Source organism: Cucumis melo, chromosome 1, assembly GCF_025177605.1.
Source record: "Cucumis melo cultivar AY chromosome 1, USDA_Cmelo_AY_1.0, whole genome shotgun sequence".
NCBI classification, from domain to species: Eukaryota; Viridiplantae; Streptophyta; class Magnoliopsida; order Cucurbitales; family Cucurbitaceae; genus Cucumis; species Cucumis melo.
The window spans coordinates 11,434,559-11,457,941 of NC_066857.1; the positions used below are offsets into that span (position 1 = coordinate 11,434,559).

Sequence of the window (23,383 nt, forward strand, 5' to 3'; positions counted from 1 at the left end):
AAAACCTATTTTACCCCCCCAACAACAACTTTATCGCAGAAAAAAATAAAAGAATGAAACACACAGGTAACTACAATAAAACTCAAATGACTATCTGGTAAGTTTTGTTTAAAGACTAGGAAAAAGAAACTATTAAACATAATGATGTTAGGAATGATTTCATAAGGACTAAATAGAACTTTAAAATCAAAGACACTAAACTGAAATCACACTAAAGCCTTAACAGAAAAGAGAATAAATAGATTTGGGCAGGAAATGAAGTTTATGCATTAATAACGTATGAGGACTTGATTAAAAAAGGCCTGTCAGCAGGGGATCAGTAGAAAATTCAAAGAAATCAATACATTCCCATTTAAAGTTTCAAAGAATCAATCAGAAGATTATACCCCAGAAGTTAAAGATCCAAGTTCAAGCCTTTCTCCAGGAAAATTGTTACAATAACAGGTCCTGCCAAGTCCCCCACAGCACATCCTGCACACAAAATCATCATAGATTTCACTTATTAGAACCAAGCCAAATCACTCTGGTGCACTGATGATTGATCGCTATGTTGCTAATGCTTTTTTCGGAGAAGGCATTAAGAAGGGTGTGAACTTACCAATCCACTGGCCTGCTGATGGGCGGAAAAGGGTGGCGCCGATGCCTGCTCCAATGGAAGCAAAAACAAGTGATGCACTACAACGGAGAGTAGCACCTGCAATCTTCTTCCTTAAAATTATAACTTTGTCAGTTTCGTCAACTCCATCGTCTTCTTTCGGTTTTACTTTTGCAGAAACGTATCTGTAGATTTCAATACCGACTTGGACAAGCCATGAAGCGGCAACTCCTAGAGCATGTCCTGCATTGTTGAGTCCAAACAGGAAAACAAAATGAGCTTCTGAGAGTGGTGGAGTAGGGTGGAGGGTGTAAATGAAATTTAACCTCTGAAAGTTGTCCTGGTAACTCGGAAGAAGTAGACTGAAGTAGGCAGTCCTCGTCCAGCCTTGCGCACGGCAGATTTGGGAACATCTGTCAAGTCAATGAATGGACAAGTTTTATTGCATTGCTAGCTACTATCAATTACAAATGAAAGAAAACTAACATATGCTTAAGCTGATGCCATAATCATTTTCCCTACCTATCTTCAAATCTTGTGCTGAAATTTCAAACATTTCTTGCAATAAACGTCAAAATACAATATTCAGAACGATGAAGATATTTACCTTTAAGAAGCTTCCATGCAATTCGCTGCGAAGCATAGTGGACAGAAATTCTTTCTAAAATGCGTCTCGTTGTGACAACAGTAGTCTGATTATATCCAAATGAGGTGATCAATTAGCTTGATTCAAATGTTACAAGGAATATGTTAGACTATCAATTATTCATCGATATCATAGAAGGAAGAAGGATGTAAATAAAAAGTGTTAAGAAAGTCGTTAGTTGGTTATAAGGGGGACCACTTAGAAGAGTATAAATAGATAGAAGAAAGAGAAAGTGGGGGAAATATTTTCATTGTGGTAGTTGTTTCTACTGGAGTTCTTGAGAGATAGAATTACAATGGGAGAGTTGTTTGTGAATGAATTACATTCTATAATTCATTCTTTAGGGTTTAGGGTTCTATAATTCATTCTTCTCTTTCTTATATTGTAAGCATTTTACATTGAGATTCAATAATATTGATCATTCTCTTCTTGAGAATTTTGTGTTGGATTTGAGATCCAACATATTGGTATCAGAGCAACAAACCTGGAAAAACCAAAGAAAATGGCTAAGAATCATGAGGAAAGATTCGAATCGTTGGAGCAGGAAGTTTCGGAAATGAAGAATGACTTACAGAAGTTGCCGGTGATGGAAGAAAAGTTGTCGACAATCATGAAGACCATAGATCGCCTGAATGTGCAGAATGAAAAACAGCAACAACAGCAACAAGCGTTGATGAAGAACTTGGATCGGTTGAATTCGAAAGCCGAGACGCAGCAACAGCAGCATCAGGTACTTATATGAAGTATATTGAAAGTATTGTTAATGATAAATCAGTTACGACTTCCGATATGGAAGGTTCGACGAGTAAGATGAAAGAAGTGGCGGTTAGCAAAGATTCGAATGATGAAACGAAAAAAGAATCGAAGGATGAAGAAGATAAGATAGTCGAACGAAACAAATTTAAAAAAGTTGAAATGCCTATTTTTAATGGAAATGATCCGGATTCGTAGCTGTTCCGAGCTGATCAGTATTTCCAAATTCACAAACTAACCGATTTCGAGAAGATGACTATTTCGATGGCCAGCACTCGACTGGTATCGTTCACAAGAGCAGCGCGATAAGTTTACTGATTGGTCAAATTTAAAAAGGAGGCTGTTAGAGAGATTCCGATCAATCCGCGAAGGTTCCCTGTATGGCAGATTTTTCGTGATTAAACAAACAACGGCTGTTGAAGAATACCGGAATTTATTTGGTCGACTTGTGGCGCCATTATCCGATCTTTCGAATAAAGTCTTAAAAGAGACTTTTATGAATGGCCTATTTCTGTGGATTAGAGCTGAAGTCGAATTCTCAGAACCAGTTGACCTACCACAAATGATGCGATTAGCATTGAAGGCGGAAATTAGAGAGATCATTTGGAGAAAAGCTAATTTGTACAGGTATTTAGAAGGGAAGTATTTGTGCAACCCGACCAATTATAATAAACCGAATGCAGCCTCAACTTCGAACGATGGGAAGAGTAATAATATGACTCCAATGAGAACGATTACACTACGGAGTACTGCAAGTGGTGAAGCCAAGAAGGAAGGGCTGAGTAAATGTCTCTCTGAGATGCAGAGTTTAAAGCTGAAAGAGAAAAAGGACTATGTTTCAAATGTGATGAGAAATATTATTTCGGGCATAAATGTAAAGATATGGAACTCAGAGAGTTGAGAATGTTCGTGGTACACGATGACAATGTAGAAGAAGAGATCATTGAAGAAGACTGTTATGACCCGAAAGAAATGAGCATGTTTGAGATAGAAGGAGGAGTTGATGTGGTGGTGGAATTGTCCATTAATTCGGTGGTTCGTCCCACAAATCCTGAAACTATGAAAGTAGAGGAAAACTACAAGGAGAAGAGGTAGTTGTATTAGTCGATTGTGGAGCAACTCAAAACTTTATCTCAGAAAAGTTAGTGAAAGAGATGAAGCTACATATCAAGGAGACCTCCCATTATGGTGTAATTCTAGGATCTAGAACTGCCATTAAAGGGAAGGGTGTTTGCGAAAACGCAAAGATCATGTTAAATGATTGGAAGGTTACGACAGATTTTCTACCATTGAGTTTGGGGGGGTTGATGCAATTTTAGGTGTGCAGCGGTTGTACTCCCTAGGAGTTACTAAAACAGATTGGAGGAATTTGACAATGACTTTTTTCCATGAAGGCAAGAAAATCATAATCAAAGGAGATCCGAGTCTAACAAAAACCAGAGTGGGGCTAAAAACAATGATGAAAGCATGGACTAATTCTGATCAAGGATACCTGGTTAAGTGCAAAGCTGGAGAGAGGAGTAATTTTAGCTGAAGAAGTAGTGGAAGGAGTAGATATGGTACCAGCTGATGTGCAGAAAATGATAGACAAATTTGTTGATGTTTTCGATTGGCCAAAAACATTGCCTCCACGGAGAGCAATTGAACATCAGATTCATCTGAAATCAGGGATGGATCCAGTGAATGTCAGACCTTACAGGTATGCATTTCACCAAAAGGTAGAGATGGAAAGGTTGGTTGATGAAATGTTCTTCTGGAACTATACAGCCAAGCACTAGTCCCTACTCCAGTCCGGTGTTACTAGTCAAGAAAAAAGATGGAAGCTAGAGGTTCTGTGTGGATTATCGTGCGCTCAATAACGTAACAATACCATATAAGTTTCCCATCCCAGTTATAGAGGAATTATTTGATGAACTTAACGGTGCAAATCTCTTTCTTAAAATTGATTTAAAGGCTGGATACCATCAAATAAGAATGCATAAGGAAGATATAGAGAAAACTGCATTTAGAACGCATGAGGGACACTACGAATTTTTGGTGATGCCTTTTGGTTTAATAAATGCACTAGCTACATTTCAGTCTCTTATGAATTCTATTTTTTGGCCATATTTGAGGAAATTTGTCATGGTGTTTTTTTTGATGATATTTTGATATACAGCAGTGGAATGGATGAGCATACATATCATTTAGAACTGGTATTTGAAGTCTTACGTGAGCATAAACTATATGCCAACAAGAAGAAATGCAGTTTTGCTTTTCAGAAGGTGGAGTATCTTGGTCACATTGTGTCAGGTCAAGGTATGGAAGTTGATCCAGAAAAGATCAAATCCATTAAAACAATGGCCAGTACCAACAAACATGAGGGAGTTGCGGGGATTTCTAGGGATTACTGGATACTACAGGAGATTTGTGCAAAACTATGGTTATATTGCAGCTCCTTTAACTCATCTATTGAAATTGGGAGCTTTTAAATGGAATGAAGAATCCCAAGTGGCATTTGCCAGATTAAAGGAAGCTATGATGATCTTGCCAGTGTTGGCATTACTAAACTTTAATCTGCCCTTTGAAGTGGAAATAGACGCATTTGGAAATGATGTGGGAGCAGTCCTAATGCAGAACAAGAGTCCAATTGCATTTTTCAGCCATACGCTAGCTGTGAGAGATCGTGCCAAGCCTGTGTATGAGAGGGAACTCATGGCTGTAGTCTTGGCTGTTCAGCGTTGGCGTCCATATTTGTTGGGAAGAAGATTTGTGGTAATGACTGACCAGAGATCCCTTAAATTTTTACTTAAGCAATGAGTAATTCAACTGCAGTATCAAAAATGGATTGCGAAATTGTTAGGTTATTCATTTGAAGTTATGTACAAGCCCGGTTTTGGAAAACAAAGCAACTGATGCTTTGTCCAAAGAGCTCTCTATAGTGCATCTAAATCAGTTGACGGCCCCAACATTGATTGATTTGAAGGTCATCAAGGAAGAAGTGGAAAATGATGATCGCCTTAAGGAGATAGAAGAATCAGAGGGGCAGAAGAGGTACAGAAGTATACATTACAGCAGGGTATGTTACAGTATAAAGGAAGGTACCATTGCAAAGAACTCAACTTTGATCTCAGCTATACTTCATACCTACCATGACTCTGTTTTTGGGGGTCACTCGGGTTTCCTTCGAACATATAAAAGACTAACGGAGGATTTGTTTCGGCAAGGAATGAAGGTACAGAAACATTGTGAAAAATGTGCAATGTGTCAACGAAATAAGTCCTTGTCTTTGTCACCAGCAAGCTTATTGACACCAATTCCAAGCAGGGTTTGGGATGACATTTCAATGGACTTCATTGAAGGATTACCCAAGGCAGAAGTAATTTTGGTAGTGGTGAATAGGTTTAGTAAGTATGGCCATTTCCTTACATTAAAACATCCTTTTAATGCCAAAATTGTGGCAACTGTTTGTCAAGGAGGTGGTGACTGCATGGTTTTCTACAATCAATTGTGTCTGATAGAGACAAAATTTTCTTGAGCCATTTCTGGAAGGAGTTATTTCGTTTGGCTGGAACGAAATTGAACAGGAGCAGAGCTTATCATCCTCAAACGGATGGGCAAACAGAGGTGGTTAATCGTTCGGTAGAAGCCTATTTGCGCTGTTTTTGTGGGGAGAGACCAAAAGAACGGATCAAATGGATTCATTGGGCAGAATATTGGTATAACACAACATACCAAAGGTCACTTGGAGTTTCTCCTTTTCAGGCTGTGTATGGCAGAACTCCTCCACCATTGGTGTTTTATGGGGATCACAGTACAATGAACTCTACACTTGATGATCAACTGAAGCAAAGAGATATAGCTTTGGGAGTGCTGAAGGAACACTTAAGAGTGACTCAAGACAAGATGAAAACTTATGCTGATTTGAAACGAAGACACGTTGAATTTAAGGAAGGAGATATGGTTTATTTGAAATTAAGACCATATAGACAAGTGACTACGAGGAAACGAAGAAATGAGAAACTTTCGCCCAAATATTTTGGGCCATATAAAGTCCTTAAAAGGATCGGAACTGTGGCTTATAAGTTGGAGTTGCCGCCCTCTACAATTATTCATCTTGTGTTCCTTATTTATCAATTGAAGAGAGCTTTCGGTGAGTGCCAGAATCTGCAAGATTTGGCTCCTTACATGACGCAAAACCATGAATGGCCAGCGGTTCCAAATGAGGCCTATGGGTATCGGAAGAATGATAAAGGAGAATGGGAGCTATTGATGAGCTGGAAAGGATTACCGAGTCATGAGGCTACATGGGAGAAATATGATGATTTTCAACAATCATTTCCTGATTACCACCTTGAGGACAAGGTGAAACTGGAGCGGGAATGTAATGTTCGACCACCGATTATTCATCAATATCATAGAAGGAAGAAGGATGTAAATAAAAAGTGTTAAGAAAGTTGTTAGTCGATTATAAGGGGGGACCACTTAGAAGAGTATAAATAGATAGAAGAGAAAGTGAGGGGGAAATATTTTCATTGTGGCAGTTGTTTCTACTGGAGTTCTTGAGAGAAAGAATTACAGTGGGAGAGTTGTTTGTTCTGTAATTCATTCATCTGTTTCTTATATTATAGGCATTTTACATTGAGATTCAATAATATTGATCATTTTCTTCTTGAGAATTCTGTGTTAAATTTGAGATCCAACAGAATATCTATTATAGAGATAGATTTAAAATAAGACGCAGCATAATAAAAGGTTCAGATAAGCAAAGCAGCGAAACTGTTGCAAGGAGGCAGTATAGGGAGAAAGGTTCCACCCAGAAGCTGATAGCTTCAATTCATGAACCAAAAAGTTTGCCGTGTCCCTAACATTTTAACTCGAGTGTAAATCACGAAATAGAAGACAGTATTTAGTATCAATTAGGTTTATCATCAAACCAAAAGCCAGAAAGAAGATCATAACTTCTCAAAAATAATTTACTTTATGTACGGCAATCAAGTGGGGTTAACACAAAGCAATTTCAAGTGTTATGATGAGAAATGAGCTGATACAAATAATATGAAAATTCAGGAATGCTATAAACAATTACTACTGCTAAATTTTAAAAGACCGGAGGGTTATGCATTTCTTGCAACCAGCTTTTACAATGTGAGATTCCTCACTCTTTTAACACTAATATAACTATCTTAATGGCAAAAAACAGAGGCAGCACTCTGTATTTATATATTTATATTGCCAAATAACAGTAGCTACAATATGATAAAGGGAAATAACAAGGAAATAACAACAGAAACTCATAAAAACATACCAACTATCCTCTAAAGCTAGGGCACACTCCCATAGCCGCCAAGGCTCTCCTCACCATGACATTCATAATGTTTTTCCTGCCTACCCTGATCCCCCCTCCCTAATATTTATAGGACAAGTGCCTGAATAGGACAAAATACAATATCCTGTCGGGCCCACCTGCTATTCCACTATCCCACTACCCCATTCTAATTCTTTTTTCCATCCATGCTGTCTTGTGGATTTACTTTCTTGCCCTTTCTCTTATACACATTAATAATAGGAGGCCTTACATACAAACTATTAAGGTCTTATTCGATAAGCATTTGGTTTTTGAAAATTAAGCTTGTAAAGTTAGGTACTTAAAGCACCTTGAAGAATCACGCACCAAAAGCTAGCTATTGGGGTGGGAGAGTCAAGTCACTTAGGTATCACATTGGTCATCCCATTCTAACTAATGTGTGCCAAAGGCATCCTGTGCTACCTTGATTCCTAACTAAATACGACTTCCACCAATTAGGAGTGTTTTCAAAATCCAAGTCTAAGTTTTGAAAACTAAAAGGAGCACTTTTTATAAACTTATTGCTAAGATTTTAAATGTTTGCATGAAAAATGAAAACCATGACAAACAAAGTGTGAGAAAACCAACATGATTTTCAAAAAGTTAAAAAAAAAATGGTTATCAAATGAACCCAAAAGATCAAGCAATTTCCACCAATGGAGCATCACTTGGTTCACGAAATAACAATCGGTAAGTGACTCAGAGCATTTAGAGTAGTTCACTTTACGACCGAAAAACCTCGAAAAGTAGGCAGGCAGTAGCAAACAACTGAGTTAACAATATCAGGTATGGTTTCAGATCTAATAAAAAAGAAGGGAAAAAAACTCAATGCATGTACTCTTAGATCAGCTAAAGAACAAGTATTCACTCAACGCAAAATGAAAAAAAAAAACAAAAAAACAGAGAAAGAGCAATTCAACAGACCTCACGAACTATTTGCTTGATGGACTTTTTAAAGGGAGAAACTAGATCGACTTTCTGCTCTTCTTGGTTATCATTCAAAAAGTCCTCATCGTCTTCGTCTTCCAACTTGGCATGAGGCTCCAAAAGAGGCAAATAAAACATCAAAAACGACCTTAACGTTGTCATACCAAGCATCCTCCATTGAAAAGCAGAGAATAATGGCTTTAACTCAAGGTTGTACTCCTTTGTAGTGTATCGAAGAGACTCATGCTCAAAGATTTTCCTTGATGCACTCTGTAGATTTGAGAAGTAGTCCTCAGTCACATCAACACCGGCATCACAATGAGCAACTGGAATTCTGTAATTACTGTAATAGCATGGCCAGCCATGTAAAGCATTCTCAATCATAAATAAAAACGTAAATCATAGTATAAACTGCCTAGAAACATGAATTCTCCACTGTAAGTGAAAGTTAGGGAAGAAAGCAACTAAAAACGTTTGTAGATTTTTACATATTTTGTTTACAAGAGCCTTTGATCCTTCCTATGAAGGCTAAAACTTCCCTCTCTTGATAACCAGATCATCAAGGCAGCCAGCTCCTTGGATCATAGCCCACGTCCAATAACCCTACTCCGAGATTTAACATTTATCTTAGGTTATCAAATATTTTACTTTGAACTTGAATTCTAAACGAGGTATCTCTAAAATGGCAAATAAACATCGATAGGAATTAACTTACCAACTCCCCAGACAGTCTATAAGAATCGGTAGTGAACATCTATCCCAAATCCTTACCACCATAACTACCCCTCGGGATTTGAAGGTGAATATTAAAACGTAGTGGACTAGATTCTCTACTCTGACTAACAAACATAAAAATCATACTTTTCTTTTAAACAAGCAATGTGGGAAACTTCATCATAGCTGCCAAAATATAAACAGCCTAGAGGTGGAAGTAGAGAGGACCCCGCCAAGGAACTACATGATAAATGCTTTCCAATCACTAACAATAATTAAAAGACATAACAACTACGTAGTTACAAAAGAATTTAGAAATGTGGAGATTATTATCATACTGCTCCCAAAGAACGTGATTTAGATGCAGATTTGTGTAAAACAAGCTAATGGAAAAGCAAACTTAAACATGCTCTCAAACGGATAAACAATGACTAACAACCAATTACGAACGATTTACACAAACCTCACGGCAGTCACCAGTGTATAAAATATTTCAAAGAGCAGTTCATTTCAAATGTCAAGACGAACATTTGAACAAGTCCATCGTTTCATCAAAAAGTTTACAAACATGACAGTATATGACCAGCTATAAATTTGCACTTTCCAAAACTAGAAATTTCTACAAACAAATCCAATCCAAAGGAAAATTGCAGCAGATACAAAGCGAATAAAACAAGACCAATCTTCTCAATAGCAAAGAAACCACGCTAAAGAAACATGAAAACCATCATCAGAACATACCCTAAGAAAGCTCTGAAGGCAAAAGGGGTTCCGGCAGCGGCGGCGGCAGCGGAGAAAGCCCCATAAGAGTGGAGGCTTTGGGGTGTGTTGGTGGCCGAATTTTTCCGTAATAGATCCAAAACAATAGCTAAACCCGCCATTGTTGAACAGAATTCAGGAATCCAGAGAGGAAAACAAAATCAAATAAGAAACGGATTTGAAGTAGAGCAATCTGTTTATGATTCGACTGTTGGGTGTGTTGAATAAATGGTGTTCCCTTGTCAATGGTTGCTCGTGAGAATAACCAAATTAAAGAAAATAATCGAATTAAAGAAAATAGGGAGTATTTGAATGTTAATAAGTGTTAGAAGTAAGTTTCTCTTCCATTTTACCTTCTCCAAAATGTATTTCTCTCTATTTTAAAAAGTAAGTTTGTACATATTAGTTTGATAAAAGGTAATCTGTTCTATCTAGTCGATTGAAAACTCCAACGTTAGGAGGAGACCACATGAGAAATAATATCCATTCTCTTTAGGGGTCATTCTTGGGAAAAAAAAATCCAAGACTACTATGCATATTAAGGAATAATGTTGAAGAATAGAAACTGAAATCTAACTTTAATTAAATTGTCTTAATATTGTTGTTAGGAGGAAAACTACATCAAAGCATAAAAACACATCGTATAATAAAGATATGAGCCCAATGAATTCACTTTGTCTTCTTTAAGACAACTTACTCGCCCAGTACCAGAGTTTCAAGAGTAATAACCTCTCATAATAGAACATATCACTTTTCTTCTAAAGGTAACACTACGTTCAGAAGATCAACGAACGAAACTTTTGTAGATGTACTGAACTTCAACATTTTTCAAATGAAGAGAAATACTTTTTGGAGAAGGTAAAATATTATGGAAACAATAATTTTGTACACAAATTGAAGAGATCACTTAATTTAAAAACTTAATTGTCGTTATTTGAATAGTCGTACCTTTTTTTACACAAATATCTCGAACATAAATGCAAAGAGATAAAACTTCAGTAACGTGTGGCCTGACTTGGGATTAGGGGTGACACACAAAGAGATAAAACTTGAGTAACGTGTGGTCCGACTTGGGATTAGGTGAGCATTACCACCTAAAAAATTAATTCGAATGACTAAAATCGACCGAACGGACACCCGATGGTCGATTTTATTAAAAATATGGTCGGTGACTGATTTAATTAAAAGGTTTTGAAAAACTGACCAAAATCGATCCCCTTGTTATCCCAAACCGATCGAACCCGACCAAACCTATATGTATGTATGTATGTATGTATGTATGTAAACCATTGATAAAAGTATATTAGTGTTTATCAATGTATAGAATGTGAAATTTTGCTATATGTTGTAAATATTTTGTCAAATTTTCTATATTTGAAAAAGTCCTTATATATATATATATATAAATAAATGTAATATAAATATTATTTGATATTTATTATTTAATATTATATAATAAATATAATATGAATATTGGATAGTTGAAAATATAGTAATTATATTCAAAATAATTAAGTACATAACAACATTTTTAAAAAATTGCAGATATAACAAAATGGTTAAAATCTATCAATGACATATCACGTAGCAAATGTTGGTCTATCACCGATAAGCTTTAAGAGTCTATCCACGATAGAAGTCTATCATTGATAGACTTTGCTATATTTGCAATTTTTGAAAATATTGCTACACACTTAATTATTTTAAAAATTGTTACTCATTATAATTATCTTATAAATATTTGAAGTAAAAGAAAGGTTGCCATGCCTAATGGGCCATTAAGATCGGTTTAGTTCTTGAACATCGATTGTCGATTTCCCATATTATAGGCTTTAAACCCATTTTTTTTATGAACTTTTAGTCAACTCCCTCGTTAGGCTTTTACTCGACCTTACAAGTAAATTGTGATGATTGCACTAGAGAGTAGTTGTCTAATTGTATTATGTACTCTTCATTCTATATGTCAAGACTTATCATTATACATAATATTTTGTGCCCTTCCAATAGCTGTTTGACTATCATTATGTATACATATTGCATACACCAACTTAGACTAATGGGGAATATCTTCCAAAAAAATTTGAAGTCATTTTGCTTATTCTCTAGTCATATCCAAAGCTATAGATTCATATTCTATTGTGAATCTTGCTATACATGTTTGTTTGGTAGATTTTCAAGATGCAACCCCACCTTTAAGAGTGAAAATGTAACCACTTGTAGATTTGAAGTCTTTAGTGCTCACTATCTAGTTGGCATCACTATAACCTTCAAATATAATAGGATATCGAGTATAGTGTTAGCTATAATTTGTAGTGTCCATTAAGTATCCTAAAATTATCAATATAGCTTTCTACTGAACTTGACTTGGATTGCTTATATAACGACTTTAACTTGCTAACAACATATGCTACATCAGAACATGTACAACTAATAATGTACATTAAACCACCAATTATGTTAGAGTATTCTAGTTGTGTTATACTATCTCCATTATTTTTACCATCTTCTCTTAGGATTTCCTACATGTACACAAATTGTAGGCTATCAAATTAAGTATAAATTTCAGAGTGATATCGACCGAGAAAGACCAAAGAAGTTGTCATCGTGCATCACCATCTCCTTCATTTTTTACCATAGGAATCCATAAGTCCAATTTGGATCATGGTGACCCCTCCAATATCTCAACAATGGTGTATGACATTGTCCATTTTGGACATATGCCCTCATGACTTTAAGGTCTCTTACTATGGAGATAGTTTTTTTCATTTGTATATATATACATGATAATTCTCTTATCTGGCCAATGTGGAATCAATTATCATAACTAATGTAGGACTTTCATCGCATTTCCAACAATTTCGAACTCAATCTGATATAGAAATAAAAATTCTCAAAAGAAAAGCGGTTCTCTTTCCACTAATTCAACACCACAAACCACCTTATCTCTATGACATAAATAAATCCCTCCCATATGGTCTCAATTACGATGTTGGTGAAAAAGGTTAGGAGGAGGAGGGTTAGAAAAGAGGTTGGAGAAGACAAAGAGGAGAGATGCCACATTATTATGAAAATAAAACTAAAATAATACTACTTAGCTCATCTTTTATTAGTAAACTAATGGTGTAAGAACTTTGAATCACATTAAACTTTAGAACCAAATACACATAACACATCCATTACAAACATGAACAACCAAATGTCCATTATGTGGTAACAAATAATAACAATACAAAATAAATAAATAAATAAATAAATAAATAAAAACGTCGAAACTCCTCCCTTAGTTTTGAGAGAAGCGTTTCCCGACCTGGCCTCTCCTCATCAGAGTTTCTTGCCCTCAAACGAACTCAAAACTCCCGCCAACTCTCGATCAAGGTAGAATGTATCTCTTCTTCCAGATTTCAATGCCGGTTCGATTTCTAAATAATCCCTAATCTGCTTCAAACATTCTTTCAATTAACTTATTTCCATTTCAAATATATCTCCTCTCCTCTCTTAGCATGGATGTCCGCGATCTTAACAAAGTTTGGGAAATTAAAGCCCTGAAGAAGGCCGGAGAGAAAGAAGCAAAGGACATTCTCGAGAGAATTGCCAAACAAGTTCAACCCATTATGCGTAAACATAAATGGCGAGTCAAGGTTCTTTCGGAGTTTTGGTAAATGTTACTTAAAAGGCACTCTACTTTCTTCTTCTTCTTTTTTTTTTCCTTCATTTTTTTGGTCTGAAGTTCCCATCACGTTGTTTCTTGTTGCTTATAATGGCAGGTTTTAGTTTTTGTTGTCGGATTTTCTCTTGGATTCTATATCCATTCATTTTTGGCATTATTCTTGATGGTTGTTTGAAATGAAAAACTTAAGATATCATTTCTCATATCATTTAGTTTTCTAATGCAAGGAATGATGAAAGGAGAAATTTGTTTAACCAAGTCAAACTGCCCAAATATTTATTCTTGGTTTATCCCTGTGCTTTTTTAGTCTTATGATTAGAAAGGGAAGTAATGAATTTCTCACTGTTGTGCATTATGTTTGTCGATAAATTTGCAGCCCTAAAAATCCAGCACTTTTGGGGTTAAATGTAGGACGTGGAATTCATGTGAAGTTGAGGCTTCGAAGGCCAAATAGGGATGGAGATTTCTTCCCCTTCAATCAAGTTTTGGATACAATGCTACACGAGCTTTGCCATAATCTTCATGGTCCTCACAATGCAAATTTCTACAAGCTTTGGGATGAGCTTAGAAAGGTGTATCATTTATGTTTTTTTTTCTTGTTCAATATGATTTTGTAGTAAATATCTGAAAAAGACACAAAGAATGATATTCATGTGTTGTCGTAGGATTATGGTTCTCTTATTTGCAACCTTTCGTTTACATTCACCTAAGAACGTACATTCTAGTGTGCCCATGCCTAGCACGTGTTGGACACATTGACACTTGTTGGATACTTATTGAACACTTCTTAGGACAACATGTATCAGACATGCATAGAACACTTGTTGAGTAGACTAAAAAGGAACATATATGTTGATGTTAATAATGTTTGAGTGTGAAATACAAATACATCAAACTAATCTTTTAAGCATATAAATGCATCAACTATTTGCTTTGAAATTTCTTATGGTATACAAATGATATATATTTTTAAAAATGTACATTTTAGTAAACATGACTTTGTTGTGTACGTGTTGTGTTGTATCAGTGTCTCGTATCCATATTTGTGCTTTGTAGACATTCATCCTCTTGGTATAAGTTCATCCTGCCATAAGTAAGGTTTCTGGTTGGCTCGTATTATAGTCCTATTGCATGCCAACAGATAGACATAATCATGGTTAAGACAATTGGTCTATATCAGAGATTAAAGAAGTGGTACTGTCTTCTTGATATTTATTATGAAGTGCTGCAAGGAGGGGGCTCATCCAATTGTGTACTTAGACCACATTTTGCTGCTTTTAGTTCTCTGCATTTCATAACTGTTCATCATGTTTTAGTTTTAATGACTAAATTCATTTATAACTCATGTGCATATGTTTCCTTGAAGAGAACATTCTTCAACATAACCCTCTATTTGTCTTTTTCTATTGTATTGGATATTTTCGTTTTTATTGGATGTTGCCTTTTATCATACATCAAATTTGATGGTTTTTGTGAATGAAGGAATGTGAGGAGTTGATCGCTAAGGGAATTAGTGGTACAGCACAGGGATTTGATCTCCCAGGAAGGCGTTTGGGTGGTAATGTGCGCCAACCCCCTCTTTCTTCCCTCCGCAAATCTTCCTTAGCTGCTGCAGAAGGAAGAAGACGTTTGGCATCTCTACTTCCGTCTGGGCCTAACCGGCTTGGTGGTGATAGCAACATCATGGTTGCACTAAGTCCTGTACAAGCAGCTGCAATGGCTGCAGAAAGGAGGCTTCAGGATGATATTTGGTGTGCTTCATTTCAAGGAATGCCTGTGGATGAGGATTGTTGCCCTGTGGATGAGGATTGTTGCCCTCATTTTCCATCAGAAGTAGCACATTCCTCCAAAGGAGTTCTAAGGAGTTCTAACAATTTAAGTAAGGGTGTGGACGCATTACACCAGAAAAGAAGTCGTGAGTCAGAAAGGAGTTCTAACAAGTCTTCCAATGGTCATCTGATATCTGATTTTGTTGATTTATCCAAAGATGATGCAATCCCTGGTTCCTCTGCTAACTATCGTGCTGAATCAAATAAGCGCCATAAACTGCCAGATAGAATTTCATTTCCTCAATCTTCTGCAGAGGCTAGCTCAATAGATTTGTCCTGTTCATCCTCTAATTTGATGCCAAGACATGATGGAACTATTCATCCTGGAGAACTTTCCATGTGGGAGTGTGGAAATTGCACCTTACTAAATCCAGTATGTGTTGTATTCGAATATTTATTACTATATGAACCCATCATCTTTTAGTACATGTGCAGCAGTAGGATCGCAGAAACTAACTAGCACATAGATTGGTCCTTTTATTTAACTTAACATTTCTACATATAAAAATGTATGTGGAAACTTTCCTCAATTAATCAAATTCATATTTACCCTTAAGTTCGTACAGTTTTACTTTGAAATATGGTTTTGGGCATGTTATTATTATCATCCTGCCAAGCTTCTCACTGTTTTTTTTCCCGTTCCAATGTTCATTGTTCTGCAGCCGCTAGCTCCAATATGTGAGCTCTGTTTCTCGCAAAAGCCAAAAGATTCTGATACCAGATACAAATTCTGGTCATGTAAATTCTGCACCTTAGAAAACAGTGTGAAGTTGGAGAAATGCACAGCATGTGGTCAATGGAGATATTCTCATGGCCAGCCAGTTTCAACTCGAGGACCAAATCTCGGTACTTGAGAGGCTTCTGATCTATCCTTGTAAGGCTTCTGAACTTCATGATAAGTTAACTGATTGCTAACAAAATTAGGCTTCTGATATATCCTTGTAAGGCTTCTAAACTTCATGATAAGTTAGCTGATTGCTAAAAAAAAATTAAGCTGCATCGCCTTTTGAAATTTGGGAGGCTTCTGTCATTTTAATTTCTAGAGACTAGCCATTTCTTCAAGCATGCTTTTTTTGAAATGTTGAAACACTTGCACATACTTATGTAAATTGTTCTCATGATGCAGTGAAGTTTCTTTATTTCTTTGGTTCAGGTTAAAATATTATTGTCCCTATACTTTTAAGACTTGTTAAGTTTTGGTGCGTGTAATTTCAAATGCAAAATTTTAGTCTCTACATTTTTAATAAACCTTAAATTTTGGACTTCTATATATTTTTTCTTTTTGATTTTTCAAAAAACGTTTTGTTATCTATTAAGCATTTTGACTATAAACTCATGGTAACATATTTAAATTATATTGCATAAAAACTATTGTAATTATTTAACCAATTTGATTAAAATACAACTTTTGATGGACTAAATTTCCTTTTTTCTTTTTTTCTTTGAAATTACAAAAGACTAAAAAAGAATAAACTTAAAGTATTGCGACCAAAATTATTTAATCTATTTTTTATATTTTCAAAAAATAATTTACTCATTATTTGAAAACTTAGTACATTTTTTATTGTTTTAGAAAGTAGATTATTGTTTAAATCGTATTTTGGTCCCTGAACTTTGAATTTTGTTCTATTTTAGTTTCTAAACTTTAAAAAATGTCTATTCTAGTCCCTGAACTTTTAAAAAATGCTTATTATGGTCGCTTGTATTAAGATTATGTTAACTCTTAAATAGAGGAATAAGATAACTTGGATTTTTGGATACCTAAGTTGCCAAATATGTTAGCTATGCTAAAAAATCTTAGATTTCAACTAGGAATAGGTGGTAAAGCCTCAATAACTAAGAAAAGTCATGGGTTCAATTCATGGTGGCCACCTATCTAAGAATTAATTTACTACTAGTTTTCTTGACAGCCAAATGTTGTATGCAAGTTGCCCCTTAGATTAGTCGAGGTGACATAAATTGAAACACTCATGGAAATAAAAAACAATGGTAGTAAAGCAATTTCTATAGGAGAACTTAAAAGTCATTTTGCATTTAAGATTATGATTTTGGTTGTTCAATATTTTGACCCATTTGGTTGTTGACATTTTACTTCTCAACACATGCTAGATGCAATTTCATCCTTGAACATATTTCATTGTTAAAGAGTTACATAATCTTAATATTAGATATTAAAATAAACACATTTAAAAGTTCAAGAGCTATAATAGACGGTTAAAATAGAACAAGATCCAAAGTTCAAGAACTAAAATAGGATTTAAACTTATATTAAATTAACTAGTCATCTTGGCAACTTGAGCATGGTTTTTATAGCTTATATCCTCAAACAGAAAATTAAAGAAAAAGTTGATATAATGTGTGTGTGCATGCTAGTCATAGTTATATGTACGATCATATACTCCTTAAAATGTTGTTATTTTGATCACTGGAACATTGAAAAACCACAAAGCCATAAGATTGGCCACGCTTTTTTTTCATTTTAGTTTTATCGTAAATGGATCTCTTTGCAATCAATCTATCAAATAATTCAATTCATGCGTTTAAGAAAATTTGTAAACAAGAAAAGTAGACACAACCATTTGAAAGAATTATGAAATGCTCTAAACGTAGACGCTAGTTTGTAGATACTCTATGGTGTTGATGTAATTGTATTTGAGAAGGAAGAAAGAAGTGTAAGTTTTGAAGTGTCAGAAGTTGTTATTTCTTCTTGTTAACTCATAAGTTAAGCCACTGTTCTCCTTTGATGTATTTTCTATCTACAAAAGGTCTCACTTCCTCGTAGCTGAAAGTCTTTGCCCATGGCACCCAATCTTTAGTGTTAGCTCCACTGCCCCTGCAATTATATTGCCCAAAAACTACTGTCCTGTGTACATAACATTTGAAAAAACTTGTATTAGATTAGCTTGATTCAAGACTATTAATCTCATAGGACGTATGTGTAAATATGCACTCCTAGATTTGATAACTTTTTCCAAGGGTAAACCCTGGGTGTGTACATTGACGAAATACCTGTAAGGTTTTTTTGGAGTACCATCAATTCCAGTTTTGATGGTATCCAAAAAGTCAGGTATTTGGTAAAACACATCCGGGTTTTTATGAAAATCGGAGTGGGGCACTGAAAAAAGTCTGCCAAATTCGGGAGTGTACTTTTTGTCTTGGGGGTGGGGTTGGCTTTTGAGTTTTACCTTTGTCTTGAAGGGTCATTCCAGTCACTCCATCCTAATGGATTGATTACATCTTCAATGTAACAGTTAGAATATATTGTTCTTGAGTAGTTCCCCCACGCTCTTCCCAGGTATACTTTGCCACTTCCATTAATTACACAGCGGACGAAGGAGAAACCGGTGTCATCGTCTGGTGAGGCTCGATGATGCGCTGCTATTGCTCCATAGCTCTCTGCTGTAGAAGTTATTACACATTGCTGGGTTTTCAAGAGAGAAGATCAATATCAGATGAAGAGGTTGCAAAGATTAAAAGATAAAAGGTTATACTAGTCAATTTGACCACCTTAGAACTTAGATTCAATTCGATCAGTATAATTTTAGGAGTCTTCCTATGATATATTTAAGTTTCACAGATCGTCTTGGGTACTCCCAACCACTGTCATATCAGCTCTCTGCTATGATATACTAGGAGTCTTGATTTAGGATATATTAAAACACAGGAGAATTTTGGTTGGTTAAACGGAAAAAGGAAAAAAGAAAAAAGAAAAAATCAATTATAATGGAAATTATTTTAAATAACAAAACTGTAAAAAATATTAACAAAGTTGGCAAAATTTTATTTTCTATTAGAAATAGACCCAGATTTTAAGTAAAAAATATCTATATGGATTTATTATCGTATAAAATTTTGCTAAATTTGTTTCAATCTTAAAAATTTGATTTTGCTATACTATTTCAATTTAAATCTTGAATGTTCATAATTGTACCGATCTAAATCAATTTAGACTCACAGTTAAGATTTCATTTGAGTATTATCTATACATCAAATCTAGTCTCATCTAAAAAGTTTATACATAATTATAAAATGCATGGGCAATTTTAAAATGTAATGTAGTAAAGTGTTCAAATAGATTAATTTATAACAATTTAGAAGTTTAGACTAAACAATAATAGAAGTAAGAAGATATTTTTGAAAGTGTTAAAAGAGGGTACCTCATAGAGTGATCTAGCAGTACCAAAAATGAAGTCAACACTTCCTCGAATGTGACATTGATAGAAATAATGTGTGCCCAAATCATCGAGAAGTGTATCTTGTCCTCCCAAGAATTTCACTCTATAAAACACTGCTTTATCTCCTGTTATTCTCAATGCTACACCTTGTCTTCCTTTATCTCCTGGCTTTGCCACATTTGTATTCTACAAATATCAACATTTCTATTATTGTTATTACTACTATTCTTATTCTAAATGTTTATACTCTCCCTATGGTTATATTGTTTCTTTTTGGTGCTAACCTCAAATGTGATTCCTGTGGCACAAAAGTAATCCGAATCGATTGCAACTGTTGCTGTTTTATACGTCCCGAGCTCGACTCCGTTGATATTTTTGTCTGATGCTTTGTCGTTCCATGTAATAACAGTTTCTGTAACTCTATTCTTGTTTCCGATCAAGGAAATATATGGCTTTGTGATGGGTATGTATAGCTTCTCTCTACACGATGAAAAAATTAATTCTCTAACCAAATAAAAATATATCAAAATGCCTAGTGATCTCAAGCAAGATCAAGTTAGACTTTAGTTCTTATTATTTGATAAAGCCCTTATAAATATATAGTTTCCTATGATATAAATTAAATTCTAATTCTAAACCATACAAGTAAATGAACCAAATCTACCGTTTAACCTTCCAAATATGGAGTTCACACACTTTTGTTAGAATTATTATTATATTTTGGAAAAGTAATTCAAAACATCATAATCTCATACATTTTGATAAAATTTACCTATAAAGATTAGCATTTTAGAAGTTGACATTTTTATTTTATTATAATTAATATAAATGATTATCCGCAATCCAAAACATCATCAAATTCAAAAAGTGATCTAAACTAAATTTGATCCATTGATTTATTCAGAATTTATAACTCATCAACTTATCAAAATTAAGAGATTTTTTTTTCTTAAATATAACCTAAATTCATCTTTCGAAAAAGAAACCTAATTAACCTCATCTCTTCTCAAAACAAATAAATAAACAAACAACATTTACAAATAATTGTTTTATTTCTGTTTATTGTTTATCTCAAAAAAAAAAAAAAAAAAAAAAAAGGAGTTAAATTTTAGCAAATATAACCTTTTCGACGATTTCTAGCTTCAACAACCAATTTATTTATTTATCTGAAATAACAATGCATTAATTTTACAAGTGATTTCTAACGCATTTACTTTAATCATATGTGTTTTATTTTTTTTATTTTTTATAATTTAACTTTACTTTTATTAATGCCTAAAGTATACATAATTAATGTCCTTATAATATACTTCAATCTTTAAAGGCTACCTTCAATGTAATATTAAAAGAAAACAACCTCTAATGATCATATACATAATCCTTAATAATTTAAAACTGTTAGGGTTAATTATTTTATTTTATTTTTATGGTAAATATTTCCAAAAGATTTTTAGACAAAAATTGAGACTTGTAACGTTGGGATAACAACCCTAAAATAGTGTGAAAATCTAAATTCTCGTTTTAGGTATCACTGCTCTATATATATTTTTCAATTTTTTACTTTTGTTAAAAAAGTTCAAAAGATTATTTTAAAGTATCTATATAAAGTTTTAAGTATAATAATCTAACTTTATATGTATTTTCCAAACAAAACAAAAAATACATCATGGGTAGTTTTTTTTTTTAAAAAAAAAAAGAAAAAGAAAAAAGAAAAACAACAAATTAATTAATATCTAATATTTAAAGATGATATGTGATAATGTACACAATAAATTTAACTTTGATCTTTGCATATGTGATTTCTACCAATAAAAGAAATTAAAAAAGGGCAAAAATGATGATATATATAATTATATATACAACACGAACCTGTAAATGCCAGGAAGAATGTAAATCTTAACTCTCTGTTTGTTATTATGAGGAACCATATCCACCGCCCCTTGCACCGTGGTGGAGTCGCCGGAGCAATTTTTATCCACCACAATTATTCTAGTCCCATTCCTTCCCAACCCCTCGCCGGAGCTCATCCTCTGCCGCAGCCAAACATCCACACGCAAATCATCCCAACTGATCACACCGCCACCACGACCCCTACCGCTGCTCTCTCCAGAGACCACACACAACAGAAGGAAACTCAGAACAATAATGATGGAAGGGAAAAACCCTCCATTATTGTTGTTATTCTTATTATTGTTACATAGGAAACACAAGAAGTTCCTCATCATCATGATGAAAAAAATACGATGAATGCTCAAAAAAGCTTCGATTTTTAATGGTGATATTAAAGTGAAAGGTGGAAGGAGTTAAAAGGGTGTGGAAGAGAGGAGTTAAAAATTTGATTTAATTACGAGTGAGATGGAGAGTTAAATAATGTTCATGAATTTTAAAGGGTTTTTCTTTTTCTTTGGGATCGGAGGGGGTGGAAAATAAATAAAGGAAGGAAAAATACGAAAGGATCTTTGAATGGGAATGTAATTTATGAAAAAAAGGGGGTGTTACGTTTAAATAAAGAATGAAGAGAAGGGTTTGGAGAGTAATTGTTGTTTTGATGAAAATTGTCTTTGCATGGGAAAGAAGAAGAAATAAAAGGGTTTGGAGGGGTTTAAATTTGAGTAATGAATGGATTTGGGAGTTTTAAATAAACTTCCCCACGAACCCACTACTTTGTGTGTGTGTGAATCCTACTTTAATTATGAGAAACAACTGATCCAAATATTTAAACAGGATCCTAATTTAACAAATTAAATGGAGAAGATACGTAACCATTATAATATATTTCTTTTTTATTATAATTATTAAATTTTTAAAGAAATAGAGAGATTACCGGGAGAGATTAAAGAAAACTATATGTATTTTCGTTTAAGATTTTGAGTTCCTCTTTTCATAATAATAATAATTATGGGAAATAGACGGTTTTTTATTTTTTTAATTTTTAGTTTTGTCTTTGAGTTAGTGTTAAGTTCAATAATTATGGAACTAATTTCTTTAATGCATTTAAATTAACAATAATTCTTTTACGTTAGAAAGAGATAAAAAGAGACCATTTTTTTTTAATTTAATAGTTTTGAGTTTTAGTGAGTTTTCGTTTCAATAATTATGGAGAGGAGTGAAGGTTTTTTTTTTTTTTCCTTCTTCTCTCTTTAATTAATATATATTTCTAGTACAGCTATTAACATTCAAATTCTTTTACGTTTGGGGTTGATAGTTATGTGTATAAGAAGAAAATTTGTGAAAATGTCTGCTTTAGTAACACTTTTTTTTTTTCTTTTTTCAAATTGTGTACAAACCAAAGTATATAGTAGTTCAAATAATTATCACCTCAAGTTTTATTTGCAAAATTCAAATACTTTAATGCTTCATTAAATAACTATTTATTGCCCAATTACTTATATCAACGTTTGGTGGGTTTTATAAGACACACGAATTGTTAAAGATTCCAATGAAATCGGAGATAAATGGATAATTTCTTATTTTCTTAGTTTATTTTAATTTAATTTCATTTTTTATATATTATATTTTCTCAATATCTATGTTTAGTTGTGTTTATTTTTACAACACATTATCAACACAAACTCTTATCGTTTTCTCCACTAAGGATAAGTCCTGGAGGTATGTCAGTTTTTTTCATCTTTTAATTAATAAATTTTATTTTGCATGTTTAGTATATATTAAATTTCTAATATAATATTACTATATTATATAATAGTGTTATCTTGAAAAATATTACAAAATAATTATAATTTCTAAAATTTGATACTAATATCAGTAATTACTTACCATGACTACTTGAAGTAAAAATATACCAAGATACCATAAAAATATGATAATCAGAAAGCAACTATTCTTCTTAAAGTTCGTTATAAGTCGATGCACTTGAAGCTCCAAAATTTTAAATCAATATGCTAAAGAAGAATTTTTGTACGTTTCAAATATGCTTTTGTAGTAACAATATTGAGAGAAATATTTTTAGAAATGTCATGCACTTATCTAAT

The 23,383-nt window shown here is 33.9% G+C and overlaps 3 protein-coding genes across 6 annotated transcripts; 1 reads left to right on the forward strand and 2 right to left on the reverse strand.

Annotated features, from left to right (window-relative positions):
• Positions 1-243: 243 nt before the first annotated feature.
• Positions 244-10,072, reverse strand: LOC103501235 (uncharacterized). Its single transcript, XM_008464763.3, has 6 exons — positions 9,703-10,072; positions 8,245-8,590; positions 1,203-1,287; positions 922-1,008; positions 599-838; positions 244-471 (listed from the first exon to the last, which is right to left on the reverse strand). Exons 1-6 carry the CDS (start codon positions 9,840-9,842, stop codon positions 395-397), a joined length of 975 nt encoding a protein of 324 aa, XP_008462985.1. The 5' UTR covers positions 9,843-10,072; the 3' UTR covers positions 244-394.
• Positions 10,073-12,963: 2,891 nt separating this feature from the next.
• LOC103501234 (uncharacterized) lies at positions 12,964-19,644 on the forward strand. Of its 4 annotated transcripts, XM_051079416.1 has the most exons (6): positions 12,964-13,095; positions 13,220-13,375; positions 13,764-13,959; positions 14,870-15,589; positions 15,879-16,090; positions 18,512-19,644. In XM_051079416.1, exons 2-5 carry the CDS (start codon positions 13,221-13,223, stop codon positions 16,068-16,070), a joined length of 1,263 nt encoding a protein of 420 aa, XP_050935373.1. In that variant the 5' UTR covers positions 12,964-13,095; position 13,220; the 3' UTR covers positions 16,071-16,090; positions 18,512-19,644. The 4 variants fall into 4 exon arrangements, with proteins under 4 accessions (XP_050935373.1, XP_050935371.1, XP_050935372.1 ...); XM_051079414.1 differs by lacking the exon at positions 18,512-19,644 and having other exon boundaries at positions 15,879-16,376; XM_051079415.1 differs by lacking the exon at positions 18,512-19,644 and having other exon boundaries at positions 13,008-13,130; positions 15,879-16,376.
• LOC103501278 (pectinesterase QRT1) lies at positions 17,700-21,613 on the reverse strand. Its single transcript, XM_008464817.3, has 5 exons — positions 21,261-21,613; positions 19,676-19,871; positions 19,374-19,577; positions 18,402-18,637; positions 17,700-18,079 (listed from the first exon to the last, which is right to left on the reverse strand). The coding sequence occupies exons 1-5, from the start codon at positions 21,611-21,613 to the stop codon at positions 17,932-17,934; spliced, it is 1,137 nt and encodes a 378-aa protein (XP_008463039.1). The 3' UTR covers positions 17,700-17,931.
• Positions 21,614-23,383: the final 1,770 nt, after the last annotated feature.

Coding starts and splice junctions, on each gene's coding strand:
- LOC103501234 (XM_051079416.1), top strand. CDS start 13,221: ATGGATGTCCGCGATCTTAACAAAGTTTGGGAAATTAAAGCCCTGAAG. Junction 13,376..13,763: donor AAGGTTCTTTCGGAGTTTTG/GTAAATGTTACT, acceptor ATAAATTTGCAG/CCCTAAAAATCCAGCACTTT. Junction 13,960..14,869: donor TTTGGGATGAGCTTAGAAAG/GTGTATCATTTA, acceptor TTGTGAATGAAG/GAATGTGAGGAGTTGATCGC.
- LOC103501278 (XM_008464817.3), bottom strand. CDS start 21,613: ATGAGGAACTTCTTGTGTTTCCTATGTAACAATAATAAGAATAACAAC. Junction 19,578..19,675: donor CCACAGGAATCACATTTGAG/GTTAGCACCAAA, acceptor TGATATTTGTAG/AATACAAATGTGGCAAAGCC. Junction 18,638..19,373: donor CTGCTAGATCACTCTATGAG/GTACCCTCTTTT, acceptor TTGAAAACCCAG/CAATGTGTAATAACTTCTAC.
- LOC103501235 (XM_008464763.3), bottom strand. CDS start 9,842: ATGGCGGGTTTAGCTATTGTTTTGGATCTATTACGGAAAAATTCGGCC. Junction 839..921: donor TACCAGGACAACTTTCAGAG/GTTAAATTTCAT, acceptor TCAACAATGCAG/GACATGCTCTAGGAGTTGCC. Junction 472..598: donor ATCAGCAGGCCAGTGGATTG/GTAAGTTCACAC, acceptor TTTTGTGTGCAG/GATGTGCTGTGGGGGACTTG.